We start from the raw sequence: 16,748 nt of genomic DNA on the forward strand, positions 1-16,748 counted from the left end.
AAATATGAATTTTTGAGATAATCTTGTAACAGCTGAACAAAATGGCTGAACCGGAAAAGAATGGGACAAATATTTGGGTGTACATCTGTACACCCATGTACACCCATGACCTCACGTGTGCCCGCCCCATGTAACTGGGCATCCATGCATGGTCATTCGTCCATCGACTGCTTTTGCTGTGTACATGTAGATATATACAAATGCCATTGCAGAATTTACCGAGTACTATACGGATTACTAGTAACGCGTTTAGGCGCGCGGCATATATACTTTCTCGTACTTTATGTTTTTTTATTTGGACCACACTAGTTTAAAATCCTAATTAAAAACCCCAATGTATCATGAAATGTTGAAACTGCACACTGGCAACAAATATTATATTGCCGACTGGAAAATCTTCAGAAGCTCAAACTAATTTCTGGCAGTAACCTTTAGCAATTAAGACTGAGGAGGGACAAATAATTAAGGTGAAGGAAAAGCAGCATATCTCTGGTCCCACCTGTGTCTGATCTTCAGAATTAAAAGGGGAAGAATTACTACAGGGCAGGCAGTGATAAGCTTGATCTTGATCGGCTTTCTTCTTTCAAGCATTAATTCATGCAAATTAAGGCAGTGCCCAGTGCATAGCATTTTTTTAGATAATTGAACAAAGTTCCGACCTTTTGCATCGTGTGATACATATAATCCTAGTTTATTATTACATCATCTCAGCTCATAGTTGAATGTTAAAGAAAATGCAAGCGTAAAAGATTATATGAATGTAAATAATTGATCGCATAGTCTAGTATTAAACCGTCACCCATTCTTGACGAAGAGTTCCATATACAGTGCATAGCATCCAATAATGCAAGCATGGTATATACATATTCAGGTGTGTGTGTTCACCTTCCGGATAGATATGTTCTCAGGAAAGTTAATTTGATTGGCATTAATGCAAAAGTCATCAAATTCTCCAGTTATAGTTGCTCCTGCCAGCAGATAGGATTTATACAGGATCTAGAGTTTTAATTTACAGAAACTTCCAATCATGTTCATCCAAATTCAGATCAGAAGCACTGGTGCAGTGAAGTACTGGCATCACTCCTTACTTCAAAAGAACAAAGCAAACATTTGGAGGGAATTGAAGATTAGTTGCCATCAAATTAGTGTCTACCCCTCCTAAATTTAGATCAGTGTTGCATGGCTTAGTGTTTTGAGCATGTTTTTTGGATTTATTAGTGCATTCTGAGATCTTAGAGGGCTAACTGGATATATGAAATGCTTGAAATTTGTACATGGTTCTTTTTGTAAAAATCCAACTGATGAACCATAGAATATATGCATTGTGCATCCTCTCCACTACATAATATAATGTTTCTCCCTTTGCTTGACTTTTTAAAAAATATATGTCCACTAGGAAAAGCAAAAGTGTATTGCAATGTTTCCACGAGAGGCGGAGCTAGAATCAGCCCAAGCTTAGGCTGGGCAGTGCCTTCTTTTCAATTCCTTGAAGCTTTTTTCTACTAATTTTTCAATCAAATTTCTATATGATTTTAGTTCTACACCTAGGGCTGGAGCTCAGGCTGACATAGGCCTGGCTCCACCACTAGCTAGTTCCTCTCTCTAAATGACTAGAGAGCTGGCATAGACAAGGAGACAACAAAATGATTAGACTACGCTTAATTACTCTAAAAAGAACAATATTCAATACATGCATGTACACATACAAAGTAATCCCTCCTTTTAAGAATACAAGTCGTATTTTGTTTTGGCTCGGTCTCTAAAGTTAGACTTTGACCATTATTTTATCATAAAATACACACCACTTCATAAAATATCATCACTACCAGTTCAAAATCAGTATCACTTTAAGTTTTTAAACTGGTAGTGATTAAGTAGTAGTCGATAGTATCACTGTCAGTTTTGGAACCTGTAATAGAGTTATCACTGTGAACTGGTAGTGATAGCCGGTCCTAAATCCGATGTTTTTGGGACCAATTTTTTAAAACAATATTTTTGGCCCCCAACCAGCCCCTCTAGATTACACACAGTCGTAACTCACAAGTCATAAGTTTTTTCGCACGAATTATGCATGTGTGGGGTTTGTGGGAGTCGAACATGAGATATCTCACCTGGTGCATAGCCTTCTTTCCATCTCACATATCACTGATTGCTGAGTGCAATGTGATATTTTTTTTCCTTTTGACTCTTGTCAACTAAAAGTTCTAACAATTATTTGAACATCAAAATTATTTCAAATGAAAATTTGTCAACTACAAAGTTATAGATCTCGTCAAGAGCTACAATTTTGATATAAAGTTTGTCTCTATCTGACTCTATTTGAAAAAGTTATAAATTTTTGAAATTGATCATCACTAATGATTCGTGTTACGGATCATCACAAGTTATGAACAATACTATCATTGCCGATCGATCCGTAGTAAGAACCGGCGCAATAAGGTATTTTTTGAATTGACTTTTATTATTCATAATTTGTGACGATTATTTGGGCATCAAAATGACTTTTCATGCATTGTTCAGTAAAATCGGCATAACTTTTATATACAAAGTCCAATTTTGATATTCGACCTCTATTTTTTAAGCTAACGAGGAGACGCATCTAAAAATACCGGTGTTTATTTGGGCATCTATATTGCTTTAAGTAAAAAAAGTTATCAACTACAAAGTTAGAGATCTCGTCAATAGCTATAGTTTTCATACAAAGTTTATCTCCATCCGGCTCAGTATGGAAAATTTATGAATTTTCAAAGATGAACTACGTTTTATTGTCACTACCGGTTCATGGCTAGAACTAGCGGTGACAATCAAATATCAATATGGGTGATTACTGTTGCTTTTTTGGGTAAAAATTAGTAGTGAAAGGGGGTACAAATGACCCTTTTTGTAGTAGTGATATAGTTTATGGCTGCAAAACCAATATAGTTTGAAAGTGTTTTGAAATATGAATCTAGTTGTATAACTTTTATACACTAAATATACTTATAATTTAACAAATTATTAGTCAAAATATATAAAGTTTTATTTTTTAAAAAATAAAATACATCTTGTATTTATGAATAGAGGGAGTCAAATGTAGCTATTCATTAGAGGCATACAAGAATAATGCACGTCTATTTTGCATTGGAAACACTACCTCAGAACAGGTTATTACAGACGTATTTTAATCCCTATCACACACACCATTGGTTCCATCTCTATAAAAGAGTATGTGATATTAATCTTGTTACAGACGACTACAACTCTGTTTGTAACAGAGATTTGAACAAATGGATTTTCTGAAAAACCATCTGTGAGTACTAAGAGTCACATACAATTTTTGTTGAAACTCGTGTGAATAAGATGTCACAAACAGATTTTTTTGGAAACTATCTATGTGACCCCCCTAGAAGCCATTTTGCTTCTTGGTTGCCCTCATGATATGGCATACGCACTTAATGATTCACAAATTAAACAACATCACATGCATTAATCATTTACATATCACACATTGCCACATTGTTTAGAACATCAACTACACATTATTCAGAACTTCATCACAGACATTTACATATTACAAAGTTTAATGACATCACATATTATTCAGAACACATAAACTTAACTAGCTATACACAATCCCTAGCTATCCATGTTTTGCTTCCAGAAGGGTGAGATGATTGACATCATTAACATCCAAGGGGCCCTTCACTACAGTGAAGAACACAAAGTCCACATGACCGAAATTGATGCTAAGCATCCGCACTGTGGTAGCAGATATAAGGACAACCCCATCCTGCTAGCACCTGATAGTGGTGAATAGAGACATTGCAGATCTGATAGCACCTGATAAACACCACATTATACTCAGTTACACAGACCAAAGCAATCACTAACAAACCCTATTAAACAGCGATGAAAACCCTATGATACTCACCTTAGTGCAAGGAAGGGGATTCGACACCCGGATCTCTCTCCTCCGAAGCTAAAAAATCCTAGCTAACCATCACAGAATGGGCTCACATATGGCAATGAGGAGAGCGAGGAGGTTGAACACTCATCGTTGCTTTATATTGAGTGAGTGAGGGAAGATGAGTGATTGTGTGTGTGGGAAGTCAAAGAGCGAGGGAGACAAGCATTCAAATTTAAAGCAATACTCGAGTCTTTAACTACATAAGTTTTTTTTTTGCAGAAAATCTGTTTGCCTATGAATGACAATGATGTCGCCTAGAGGGGGTGAATAGGTATTTTTTTAAACTTCAACCCTTTGTTCAATAGTTGGCCTAAACTTGCAGCAAAAATAAACTAACGAATTTTTCATAAGTGAAAAATCTAAATATGCTAGGATCAACTAGTGCACAATCATCCTAAACAAATATGAAGCTTACAACCCTATGGTGACAAAGATTATTCAAATCTGACAAGATAGGCAAGAAACTCTAATCGGAAGGACTGTACTGTTCATCGGATGTTCTGATATATTTAAAAATAGCTAGATTGAATCTCATAAAATTAACTCAATGCACATACAAATATGCATACAAGCAATTAAATCGATGTAATACACAAGAGTAAGAAAATACGAAGACAAATAATTTATTACCGAAGTTCAGATATCCACTGATATCCTACATCTCCGTTGAGAAAGCTTAAACACACTTGAGCTAGATCTCTTTCAACCATTTTCATCATGAGGTTGCACCCGTGCACTCCTCATCTCCACTATGGCCAACTCTTCCTCACCCCATAGATGGTGAGTTCCACAACCAGTTCTGGGACTCCTCACAATCTTCACTTGAGGAGATTGCTAGTAAACCACCACCAAGCCATCTAGGAGACGGTGGTCTCCAAGAGAACAAATTCTCAAACTCACACATGATCAACACCGAGTGCTCAAACGCACGCAACTAATGCACCAACCGTGGGCTACCAAAGCACCACACCTCTCACATCTCTCTCTACTCACCAAGACACAAAGGCCTTGGATATCACCAAGCAGTCCTAGGGAGAGAAGGGGAGCACTCAAAGGTGGAACACAAAGTTCTAACATATCTCAAATCTTTGCAAGCACTAGAAAAACACCTTAAACCCCTCCAAATACTTGCCCCCATGCAAGGAGGCAAAGGGGTATAAATACTCCAATTCTAAAAACTAGCCATTGGACAAACTCTGCACTGATCGGAATATTCGATCCTTTGAATCCCAACGGTCAAACCTAAGAAAAACAACACATCGGAACATCGGATCCAAAACAAGCTCGAACATGAGAACACCAAGTTTCTGAAAATTGGATGTTCAGATGGATCGTAACATCTGAAATTAGGATCAAAACATCCGATCAGCATAGCTGACACTCAGAAAAACAACGATAACTTTGACTCTGATGTCCAATTTCAATGATCTCGGACTCTACGGAAAGCTTACTCAGAGGGATACACATTCCAACTGAGTTAATGACCTCAACCACATTAGATAAAAACTAGGAACACTTCAAAAGTTGATTCGGAGACTTCCACTCATTGTACAAAGCACAATCTCCTAAGATTAAACTAGGTACCACATAGAACATGCCAAACACTACTAAGGCTTGGCCACTACCACTTTTCATCACAAAGTCTGACAAAAACAAAGGGTTAAATCTAAAACACCTTTTAAATACCTCAGGCTTTTAAAACAAATTCTCAACACAAACCTATCCCGCACTTAGCAAATGGTTTGAGCACTCGACATAACAATCGAGCAACGCTTTCGCCAGGCCCTCTTGATAGTATGGCTATCGATCCTATAACACGGTCTCCCACCAAACTACTTGAGACTGGTAAAACTAAAAAACCTATTCTAGTTATACTTTTCCCTTGAGCAATCCCATCGAACTTGACGAACACATCATCCAAGCCCCGATGCTTCTCATAGCTCTTCAAGGCTCGTCATCAACTCATATTCTCTTGATGACGATGATCATCCTGGCTTCCATCTCAATCTTCACTTGATCTCCGAAAGCTTAATGAAGCTCTCTTGATAGCTTCCCATGCACCAAGAATAGGAGACTTCACACTTCGCGTCATCATCATTTGGTTCACCACCAAGTCATGAATCGTAAGCATAAGCATATAACTTATCCACTAAGCTTATCTTGATCTTACTTTTTCAACTTGGCATATTGAATATCTCAATTCAACTTATATCTTCTTATAGAACTGAACCTCAACTCACTCTCAAGCACAAAGCACATGAGTTAGTCCTTAAAACCTAATTGACAACTTTATATCTTAAGTTACTTGATCTGCACAAGTAACTTGACATTCATTCTTGTTGTTAATCTTCACATGGAACCTAAATCCGCTCACTCTCAAGCACATAGCACATGGGTTAGTCTATAAAACTCAATTGATAATCTTATACCTTTAGTAACTTAATCTTCACAAGTGACTTAACATTTACGCTTATCGTCAATCTTCTTGAGCTTCTCCTTTATCTCATGAGCATCACCTAGAGCTCATTCATATTGATGCATCTCTCTTGATCATATGATATTACTCAATGAATTCATGCTCAATCATCCATGCATTACCTATGGAACAATTTACCAATAATTCTCAACACAATTGTTAGTCCATAGGTGTTATCATTAATTATCAAAATCACACTTAGGTGCTAGATAAACCTGTAGTCTATCATACAGGCACAGACATATCTTACAAGAAATCGTCCATGACAATATCACAGATGAGTTTCTCTAAACATTATCTATGTCTGTATGATAGAAATAGACAGATTTGTAAAAATTATTTGTGAATTTAGGTACACCCAGACGATGGTCTTATTACAGACACATTTGTCTTAACAACCGTTAAGGGTATTTTTTCAGTGACGGGTCCTAAAAACCATATGTGATATTTGATCTGCTTTCACTAATTTTGTGGTAGTAAAGGTGAAACAAGCATTGCATTTATAGACAAGACCATTCAAAATACTCACTCTTATTACAAATGTTGGTCATTTTAGCTTTCTAAACTCTTCTCTAAATGCAAATCACCTTATAACTTCTGTGCACCTTTTTTTCCTTAATTGCCCTTGCTTAATAAATTCTATCGTTCTCACAAATAAATAAGTCATCTTTTCTAATCTAGTATAGATGAAGGGTAACAAGATCATTTAATTTACTTTGTTAATTTTTGTGCATGAGTCTAAAATGGCATGCATTTGCAATAAGGAGTATGAGCATAGTGTTTTTTATGGAGGCACTACTAAAAAAAGGCCAAACACAACCGTCGTTCAAAAACATCATCTTAGTCGGTTCTTTGCCCAATCAGTTTGTCCAAAGAACTAACTTGTAAAAGGTTTGTCCAATCGGTTCTTTGCTCCAGAGATCACTTAGAATTGCACATTTGGGTTTGAAGCCAATAACACAGTCAATTTTCTATGACAACTAATTATATCTTTTCCCAATCGGTTCGTGGATAGAACCAATTGTGAAATGTAAATTATCATAGTTGGTTCTTGCCAAGAACTGACTGTGATAATCCTCTATAGTATAGCATCTCCCCTGAGCATCTCCTATTTAGACCAAGTAGAGCTACCCGAACAGTAGCTGTTGTGTTTGAATAGGAGCTCCTCAGGGGAGGTGGCCATTTTCAAGATTTCATTTTAAGTGGCTCGGGTTTTGGAGAAGGCTTTAATTTTTGGTGATGCAAGGTGAGTAGTTTTGATCTATCAAGCTTGATTCCATATATTAGATCTAGAAATAGTTAGTTACCTAAGGTTTAGGTGTTGTATGAGATGCATATGGTCCTGGACATTTGGGCTTCAATTTTTGATAAATTCTTGGTGCATGGCAAAGATCGATCCATATGAATCTAGCCATCTAGTCATGTAGAGATCCAAAATATTGCTCTAAATTAAGGTGTAAATCTAGATTCGATTTAAGAAGGTTCACTAATGGGGAATTTTATATTTATTTAATTAGACGAATATGGCAAGGTAGCATTAGATGTGCAATATTCCATCTCCGTTGGATGAAATTCGATATATTGGGTTAGCTACATTTTTGTATTTTAATTAATTTTAATTACTTATAGTTTCATTAATTAAACTAATTGACACTTTTTTTTTCCTAAATTTATAGATGCATTGAGAATGGATGTACGAAGCGTTGAGACATGGCCAAGAGTACATCGATGGTGCATCTGCTTTTCTAAGAGCCGACGAGGAAGACAAGTTAAAGAAGAATAAACAGTATATACTTCGCCCATGCATTGATTGGGGCAATTAGAAGATGTGGGACGACTCAAAGCAGATCAGATCACACTTGATTCGAAGGGGTTTTATTGAGAGGTGTACATGTTGGACAAAGCACGGTGAAGAAGAGCAAGAATATGGTTATTACATCACCAATGGTGAAGAAGAGCAAGACAAAGGTGGTTATAACATCACTAACGTTGAAGAAGAGCACGATGAAGATGAAGTTGTGTTGGATGATGGCAACATTAATGTGGAACAGATGTTGCACGATGCAGAAGCTTTATGTAAAGATAAAGGGTTTAAAAAATTCGAGGCCTTGACCAGAACTTGAAGAAACCTTTTTGTTTCTATGTTGTGATGAGAAGTATACATTGTTGCATACGGTGCTCGAACTTCTGAAATTGAAGGCAAGGCACTGTTGATCCGGTAAAAGTTTCATGGAGCTATTACGTCTCTTAGTAGACATGCTTCAGAAGAGAAACGTATTGCCCACTAGCATGTATGGAGCAAAGAAGATTATTTATCAGTTGGGATTAGATGTGCAAAAAATACATGTATTGCAGTACCACTATATCCCTCTATCGTAAAGAGTATGCAAACATGGTTGTATGTCTGGTGTGCAAAGCATCTCGATACAAGAAAAATGATGACTCTGATGATGGTGAGGTGCCAAACAAAGGAACTCCAACCAAGGTGACATGGTATTTGCCTGTAATTCCTTGTTTGTAGTGTTTGTTCATAACCCAACAAACTCTTAATTGCTACATTGGCATTCCGATAAGTGTAAGAAAGATGGAAAGTACAATGTTAGTTCACAAAAAATGGCAACCAAGTGGCACCGTGCTCTGTGGATACAATGTTTACCATTATATGCGTGCAATGAAGATGAACCTCAAAGAACTCATGGAGGTGTGTCATTCACCAAATATGGTACTAGTTTCACCTTTTCATGTTCAATTGATTGTGACATGTTTTTTCCTTCCACAGTGCAAGGAACGTGATCAGAACGCACTTCGTGATTCTGAGCTCTCAAAAATCTGATGCGAAATGTGCTACTTCTTACTGAGAGAGGTCATCAACTCGACATGAGAGTTTTATGACAAGGGTTAGATGAAGGAACCATGATAAACTTGCCACTTATGATGGATTTGTAATAATGACTTGTGGTACTGAACTTATCTTTCGTCGATGCTCTTTTGATGAGCTTTGTGACTACATGTTAATATCTTTTGTTGATGCTCTTATTTTAGTGATTGAGACTGTCGGTCTCTATCTTTTGTTGAACTTGTGCTACTCTATGTTATGATTGTTTGTGTTTGTACATGGTAGCAGGTGAATTGTGAATGTATGTGTGTTTGTTGCTTTGTTTCAGAGGGCATGTCTAGTAATTCCTGATGCTAGCCCACATTTCAAATATATGTGATGCTTGCTGTACAAATCACAGTCAACTTTTTGCTTGAACCGACTATGAAATTGAATCACAAAACAATCGGTTCAAGCAGAAATCAACCATGATAATGTTAATACCACATTCGATTCTAGCTATGAACCGATTGTGATAATGATATTATCATGATCTGTTTAGTGTTGGAACAAAATGTGATAATGGTATTATCACAATCGGTTTAGTGCTAGAACCAACTGTGATAATGAATATCATAATCAGTTCTACAATCGATTGTGATAACCCTTAATATCACAATTTGAAACCCAACTGAGATATGGCTTCCGAATCGACTGTACGTAACCTTAGTGAGGGAGTACTATATGAGATCACTACTACAAAAACTATTTTTCAGGACATCCAGGGTGCCTTTCTACATGTGGCTCGGACCACCTATGGAAACAAATTTACATATGCGGATTTTTACGACAACCGCCTATGGTAATTGTTGATTTCCAAAAGTGGACGATAAAAGAAGCTGTATGTGTAAAAGGTCATTTTCAAAGGCAGTTGCTTATGTAAACCGTCTCTGGTAATGGATGATTTCTAGAGACGAGCGACATAAGAAACCGCATGTGTAAAAGGTCATTTCCAAATATGGTTCTTTATGTAAATCGACTCTAGTAATAGGATGATTAGTACAGGCGGGCCACATAATTCATAACTTTTTCATACGAAGTCGGATGAGGACAAACGTTATATGAAAATTGAAGCTCTCGATGAGGTCTACAACTTTGTTGTTGAAAACTTTTCATTTGATGTTATTTAGATATTCAAATAATCGTTTGAAGTTTTAGATAGAAGAGATCAAAATGATTACATATGCTATTAGTATCACTAGTACTTCTATTGTGGGATGGTAAGGATGTATCGCGCAAGCTGAAAGGTCCTGAGTTTGAGTGTCACGAACTGTATGCGCACGTATTTTGCGCGAAAAATAACATGACTTGTGATGACGCGGCCACAGGGGTGCCTAGTTGGGTCAATTTTTTTCCGATTTTTTGGGCCAAAAACGTTAAGGACTGACTACCAAAGGCGGTCTGCTTAAGAAACCGTCTGTGGATATGAGAATTATCACAAACGGTTCCTTAAGTGAACCGAATTTAGTAATCAATTTCCACAGTCAGTCTTTTTTACGTTTGTGAAAATCGTCCATTTCTACAGGCCTTCAGCCAGAGACGAGTGGCTAAACGTGTCTGTAAATTTATTACCACCCATCTTTGTAAACTGTTTCAGTAGTAGTGGATGAAGGGAGTAGTTAAGAAGATATAAATTTCGTGCTAGTAGTTGCGTTGTTATCATGGTTTGCGTTGTTGGATATAGTTAGATTAACTACAGCAATTATGTGAGGTGGAGTACATGTTTTGCCGCGGCACCATATTTAGTGCGTACTGTTATGGCATAACTATGCCAATCTTGAGCTTTCAGTGCAAACAAACAGACGCGTCCATCTTACGTGTAATCAGTTGTTAAAAAAAAAACTAAACTCTCGATGCATTTGCGTCTAGCAAGCTAAATCCAAACGAAGCTATGCATGCATGGGGGAAATAATTTTGCACGACGAACTTTGTTGGCCAATTCTAGCTATGCTGTTAATTCTGAAGGACCCACCAGTGATAGCATGATCTCTCCAGCATCTGCCTGCAGCCTACTTCATGTGTTTTTGTTGTGCGCCGGCCAGGCGAAGCAGAGAAAAGCCTACGCACCCGGAGCCTTCCCATCTCCTCTCTCTCCTCACTGCTCCACGTCGTACACCCATCGACATGACCTTTCTTATCTGATCAAACTGGTAACATGACAAAAGTCCATGCATTATACCCGCCTCTCTCGCTCCAACGTTGATGTTACTGTGTGGCGGCCACGTAACTCGTACCAACACAGGACTGTACGCTTTCTGGAGAGAGAGAGAGAGAGACCAAAAGGGCAAGCCCACGAGCAGCTTCTTGCCTGCAGCGCGAGGAACCCACACACAACACTTATTACCGTGCATAACATGCAGCGCACACAGAGCTCAATCTCTCTCTCTCCACTGCCTTTTTAACCAACCACAGTCCACAGACCCTCTGCTTCACAGTTCACACACACAGCTCTCGTCGCTTTTCCTGTGCTCCACCCCCTGCACCCAACCATGATGAGCGGTAGGATGATGGACACCAACGCGATGGCGCCAACCGCCGACGTCGACTTCGCCTTCGCCCCCATGCAGCCCTACGTCGGCTTCGACGCCGGCATGGCCATGTCCAGTGTCGAGAGGCCGCTGCTCCAGCATCACAACAACCTCTACGACAATTTCGACTTTGCCGCCGCCACCGCAGGCTTCCCGTTCCAAGAATCGGTTCTCCTCCCGCCCACGAGCCTGCCGCTGGCTCCGCCGCCGAGCATGGCGATGGCAATGCCGTCATCAATGCAGATGCCGATGATGACGCTGCCGGGCGTGCCGACGGCGGAGATGTACCCCTTCGGCGGCGGGTTCCTGAAGCGGGAGGACGGCCCCTTCGTGGACGCCGGGGGCGGCGGGAGGATCGGGCTGAACCTCGGCCGGCGCACGTACTTCTCCCCCGCCGACGTGATCGCCGTGGACCGGCTGCTGACGCGGTCGCGGCTCGTCGGCGGCGTGGGCATGGGCGTCCTGGGGCTCGGGCTCGGCGCCGCGCACCAACACCAGCCGCCGCGGTGCCAGGCCGAGGGCTGCAAGGCCGACCTCTCCTCCGCCAAGCACTACCACCGCCGCCACAAGGTCTGCGAGTACCATGCCAAGGCCGCCGCCGTCGTCGCCGGCGGCAAGCAGCAGCGCTTCTGCCAGCAATGCAGCAGGTACGTGTACGTCGTCCCGTGCATGCATGCATGCCACTGGCAAGTGCTCCCGTGTGAACGCACACGTACGCGCACCCCGTCGGCCAGACCGTCACACAGCTCCTGCCTACGTGTGCCGCTGTTGAGATACCTTTCCTTGTCTCTTGCATTGTCGCTTTGCGTTGTCACGTAACTTACGGGCACGAGTACGTGATGCATGGGCATGAGATGCGATGCATGCACAGCTAGGCTCCACATCCATGCATGGATGCCTGAACACGATGACCTCTAGCGTACATGTAGAGTGGTCTTCCTCTTCTAGTCTGGTTCCATGCAGGTGCAATCATGCAAGCATATACACTCCTACCTTGCTACTGTTCCTCCATCTCTCAACTGATCACTTCTTTCTACAGACTACATAGTTGTTGCAAGTAGCTAGCCAAGTACTCCCTCCGGTCAATGCATGGAACTACGGAAAAAATATCTGTGAAAAGGCTGCAACCTTTCCACTCAGCAAGCTAGGGCCTGACGCTGTTGATCATTTCAGATGATGCGTATCACATCAGATGTGATCAGATTATATCAAGATCCGGGCGTCAGGTCTGAGCGTATCGGAATATTTTCCACTTTACAACTAGCTACCACACACTCATCACTTCAACTGGTCATATATACATATACATATACATACATAGACATGTATACATATATATGTGTATATATACATTCATACCTACCTACGTACCAACAGGTCATGTATAGCTGGGTACATATACACATATACATGTATTGAAAATAATAGTGGTATTTATCTTGGTTTATTTAATTTTTGGTTAGGTTTCATGTGCTTGCTGAGTTTGATGACGCCAAGAGGAGCTGCCGGAAGCGGCTCACCGAGCACAACCGCCGCCGCCGGAAGCCGGCCGGCGCACAGGGCAAGGACTCGTCGCCGCCACCAAAGAAAGCGGACACTAGCATCACCGCCTCCTACAACAGTGATCACAAGAGTAAGCTAGCAGCCTGAGCTCTAATGTCAGTATGTGGCTTTTTTATCTTCTAACCTAAGGGAGGACTTAATGACAGCATGCAGGGAGCATTTGAAATAATTTAAATTTGAAATGTCGACTTTCAGATCCAAAGGCCAAATAAAACCTTGGTTTCAACTTTCAAAAACAGATCTAGGTTCCATTTTTTTTTCTTGTTCTTTTCAGTGTGCAAGCTGGATATCCATTTTTTTTTGTCAAGGATGAATTTTATAAAATAATCTAACATACATAGATCTTCACGACTTCACCATACTATCTGTGAATTTCATTTATCTCAAGTATCAAATAGTTAACTATTCAGTACAAATTAAGCTCAAGTACATCAGTAGAAATAGATCATATGGACATGATGGCAAGATGTCACAATCATGTAAATTTATTAGTAGGTCCCTGTTTTAAAAAGCAAAATCACCTTTTTTTTTCTCACTGTTTTCTCGAAGCTATGTATATAGCTCCACCACAGTATATTTATCCAACTGCTCAGTAGTAGTACGTCTCAAAAAAAATGCTCAGTAGTACAATCGATGTGCAAGAACGTTACAACAGCGTTCGACCAGCTAGTATATGGCTATATGCATGTATATATGCCAAATGCCATGCCACCTGGATGCTACTTCATCATATCTGACCTGATATATGTCTGGTCAGATTTTTTTACCCGCAAAAAAAAAAAAAAATCCGACCAGACGTACATGCATGCATGGTGCCAAAGCTTTGACGTATGTGTAGGATCATACTACACACACTAGCTAGATTGCAACCCCTGCTACATGTGATCAGATATATGCATGCATGCTTCGATCTTTTAGCTTTCACCAACTTTTTGAATGCTATGTACTACTCCGTGCTAACGTGCCCATGATTACGATAACCAGATGCGAGCACCACGGCAGCCAAGTTGACGGCCATCTCGCCGAACGGTAGTGGCGTCAGCTGCCTGGATGTCATGGACAACGGCCAGACGAGCAGCGCGGCGGCGCCGACGGCCCTGTCTCTGGCCGCGCTGCCGCTGCAGGAGAAGGACGGCGGCCTAGACACCATGCTGATGCAGCAGGTGCAAGGCCGTGACGATGAAGAGCACCAGCACTTCATGACCTCACTTGTGCTGCAGGCGCAGCAGCAGCAGCAGCACAACGGCAACGGCCACGGCCACGGCGGCGGCGACAACATCTTGTCGTGCTCGTCGGTGTCAGATCATCAGCAGAACAGCAGCTGCAACGGTTTCTTTGAGGTGGACTTCATCTAGTGCGATGCATGCACGTAAAAGGAGAGGGGGAAAAGCCTATAGCATGCATGGCTGCATTATGAGACGCGCGTGAAAGAAAGGAACAAGTTAGTTGCACTAGGGTAGCCTAGCCTTTTTCTTTTTACTGTGTTAGTACTTGAGCTAGCTAGCGTTGGCCTTTTACTAGAGGGGAAAATGCAGGTGCTTGTGTATTATTTTGTCTTTTGGTAAAATGTAAATTAAGTGTATGTGTGCTAATTTAAGGTGTATTGTGTGCATGTATGTGTGTTTCTTGGTTGGCTAACTCTTCTTAGATCTTGAGTCTTTACTTTGGAATCGACCTGCTTGTCCTTGAAGTTGATTGGAGCTGAACTGAACCGTCACATATTTCAGCCTGTCTTGTGGTAAATGTTTGGACATCTTGACACGGTCCTCAACTAGCAACTTTGCTCTCAATTTAAAAGTATTATATCAGAACAGTACTCTTCATATCGATCTAATGGTATTATTTTTATGCCACCAATCCGGAGGAAACATTGGGGCATATGAATTTTACGAGAAATTTGGAGGAAACAAGCAAGTCAATTCCCATAGGAATCGCAAGAAATGACTGTGTTCCTCCAAAAAAAAAAATTTACAAATCTTAAGAGTCAAAGTTGAGGAAGTTTAACCACTCAAATTTAAAACATCATATATTCTCGGAATTCCTATACTATTCTAACGAGGGACTACTACTAACTACAGTACACCACTTATATTTTGAAAAGGAGTATACAACCACACTGATTTGTTGAATGAAGTAGCAACAAAAGTAGAGTAAATTCTACGCCACACTGAAACATCGTTCTCATTCCCATTACTTGCCTGAACACTGGATCGAATTGAAAGACGATCTTTCACCGCAATTAGGGTGTATCTGCGTATTGAAAGCTTGGATCGCCACACATTTACTACTTCACTGTAGACTGTAAGAGTTTATTATGGATTCTAATTAATGGAAATTAAAGAGGTAAGTACGTACGATCAAGGGGACCGGCCAGTAGCCGGAATCGCATCGAGCGGTCTAGCATGCTCGCATGGATTGATTGTGTTGTGAGTTAAGTCGAACGGTGGGCCAGGCCTAGGAGAGAATACGAGAGGGGCCAGAAAGTTAGAACACGGATGAATTATATATGTCCAGAGACGATAAAAGACGGGAATATTTTATGTACTAGCATTTTCACATTTTCTACCCTCCAATCAAAATTCCATTCTCTCGGGAGCGGCTGTTAAAGAAAAAAGGTGTGTGTCGCAACTTATCATTGACTTTATATTTAGATTATGTATTTCCTTGGTCTCTAGTCCTGTATGCATGGGGTTACAGATAAATATATATTAGATTATGTATTTCCTTGGTCTCTAGTCCTGTATGCATGGGGTTACAGATAAATATTGTGAAAGTAGCGAGTGGCCCGCGCAATTGCGCGGCTAGAGATAATATAGTTTTGATGTGTGGAATAATATAAGTTCATTTAAAAAAATAAGTATTAGCTTTTTTGGAAGAAAATAAGTACAAAATTATTACTCGTGTTTTTATGTCCCATACTAAAACATTAGGATCGGATTAATGTTGGATGCGTAGTAAAAATCACTGGTAGAGGTATGGTAAAACATGATTATTCCCGAAGATGCTAATCTAAAAAAATATGACATGGAAACTATGGATTTTGTACAATAGCTAGTAAATCATGGCCCAGGTATGGCCACGAATAGTAAATATCTATGTATACATATAATGAGCATATAAATTGAAGTTCTAAATTTCATGGTTCAAAAATAATGAAGTTCTAAGTTTTTTCGAAATGATGGCACGAGTATTTCCGATTTTATTATAGAAGAACATAATTGACCTAGTTTATGAGAGAAATCGGGCCTGAAAACTATACACCTGCACGGTTAATTAGAGGAAAAACCGACAAATTAAACCCTAAAACGACAGGACGACACCGAATCAACTACAACTAAACAACCACAAAATGGCTCACAA

The 16,748-nt window shown here is 40.0% G+C and overlaps 1 protein-coding gene across 1 annotated transcript; it reads left to right on the forward strand.

Annotated features, from left to right (window-relative positions):
* Positions 1-11,622: 11,622 nt before the first annotated feature.
* LOC133917385 (squamosa promoter-binding-like protein 5) lies at positions 11,623-14,990 on the forward strand. Its single transcript, XM_062361288.1, has 3 exons — positions 11,623-12,472; positions 13,289-13,458; positions 14,373-14,990. The coding sequence occupies exons 1-3, from the start codon at positions 11,787-11,789 to the stop codon at positions 14,741-14,743; spliced, it is 1,227 nt and encodes a 408-aa protein (XP_062217272.1). The 5' UTR covers positions 11,623-11,786; the 3' UTR covers positions 14,744-14,990.
* Positions 14,991-16,748: the final 1,758 nt, after the last annotated feature.

The sequence above is a fragment of the Phragmites australis genome, chromosome 5 (genome assembly GCF_958298935.1).
Source record: "Phragmites australis chromosome 5, lpPhrAust1.1, whole genome shotgun sequence".
In the NCBI taxonomy this organism is placed as follows: Eukaryota; Viridiplantae; Streptophyta; class Magnoliopsida; order Poales; family Poaceae; genus Phragmites; species Phragmites australis.

Coding starts and splice junctions, on each gene's coding strand:
- LOC133917385 (XM_062361288.1), top strand. CDS start 11,787: ATGATGAGCGGTAGGATGATGGACACCAACGCGATGGCGCCAACCGCC. Junction 12,473..13,288: donor TTCTGCCAGCAATGCAGCAG/GTACGTGTACGT, acceptor ATTTTTGGTTAG/GTTTCATGTGCTTGCTGAGT. Junction 13,459..14,372: donor CTACAACAGTGATCACAAGA/GTAAGCTAGCAG, acceptor TACGATAACCAG/ATGCGAGCACCACGGCAGCC.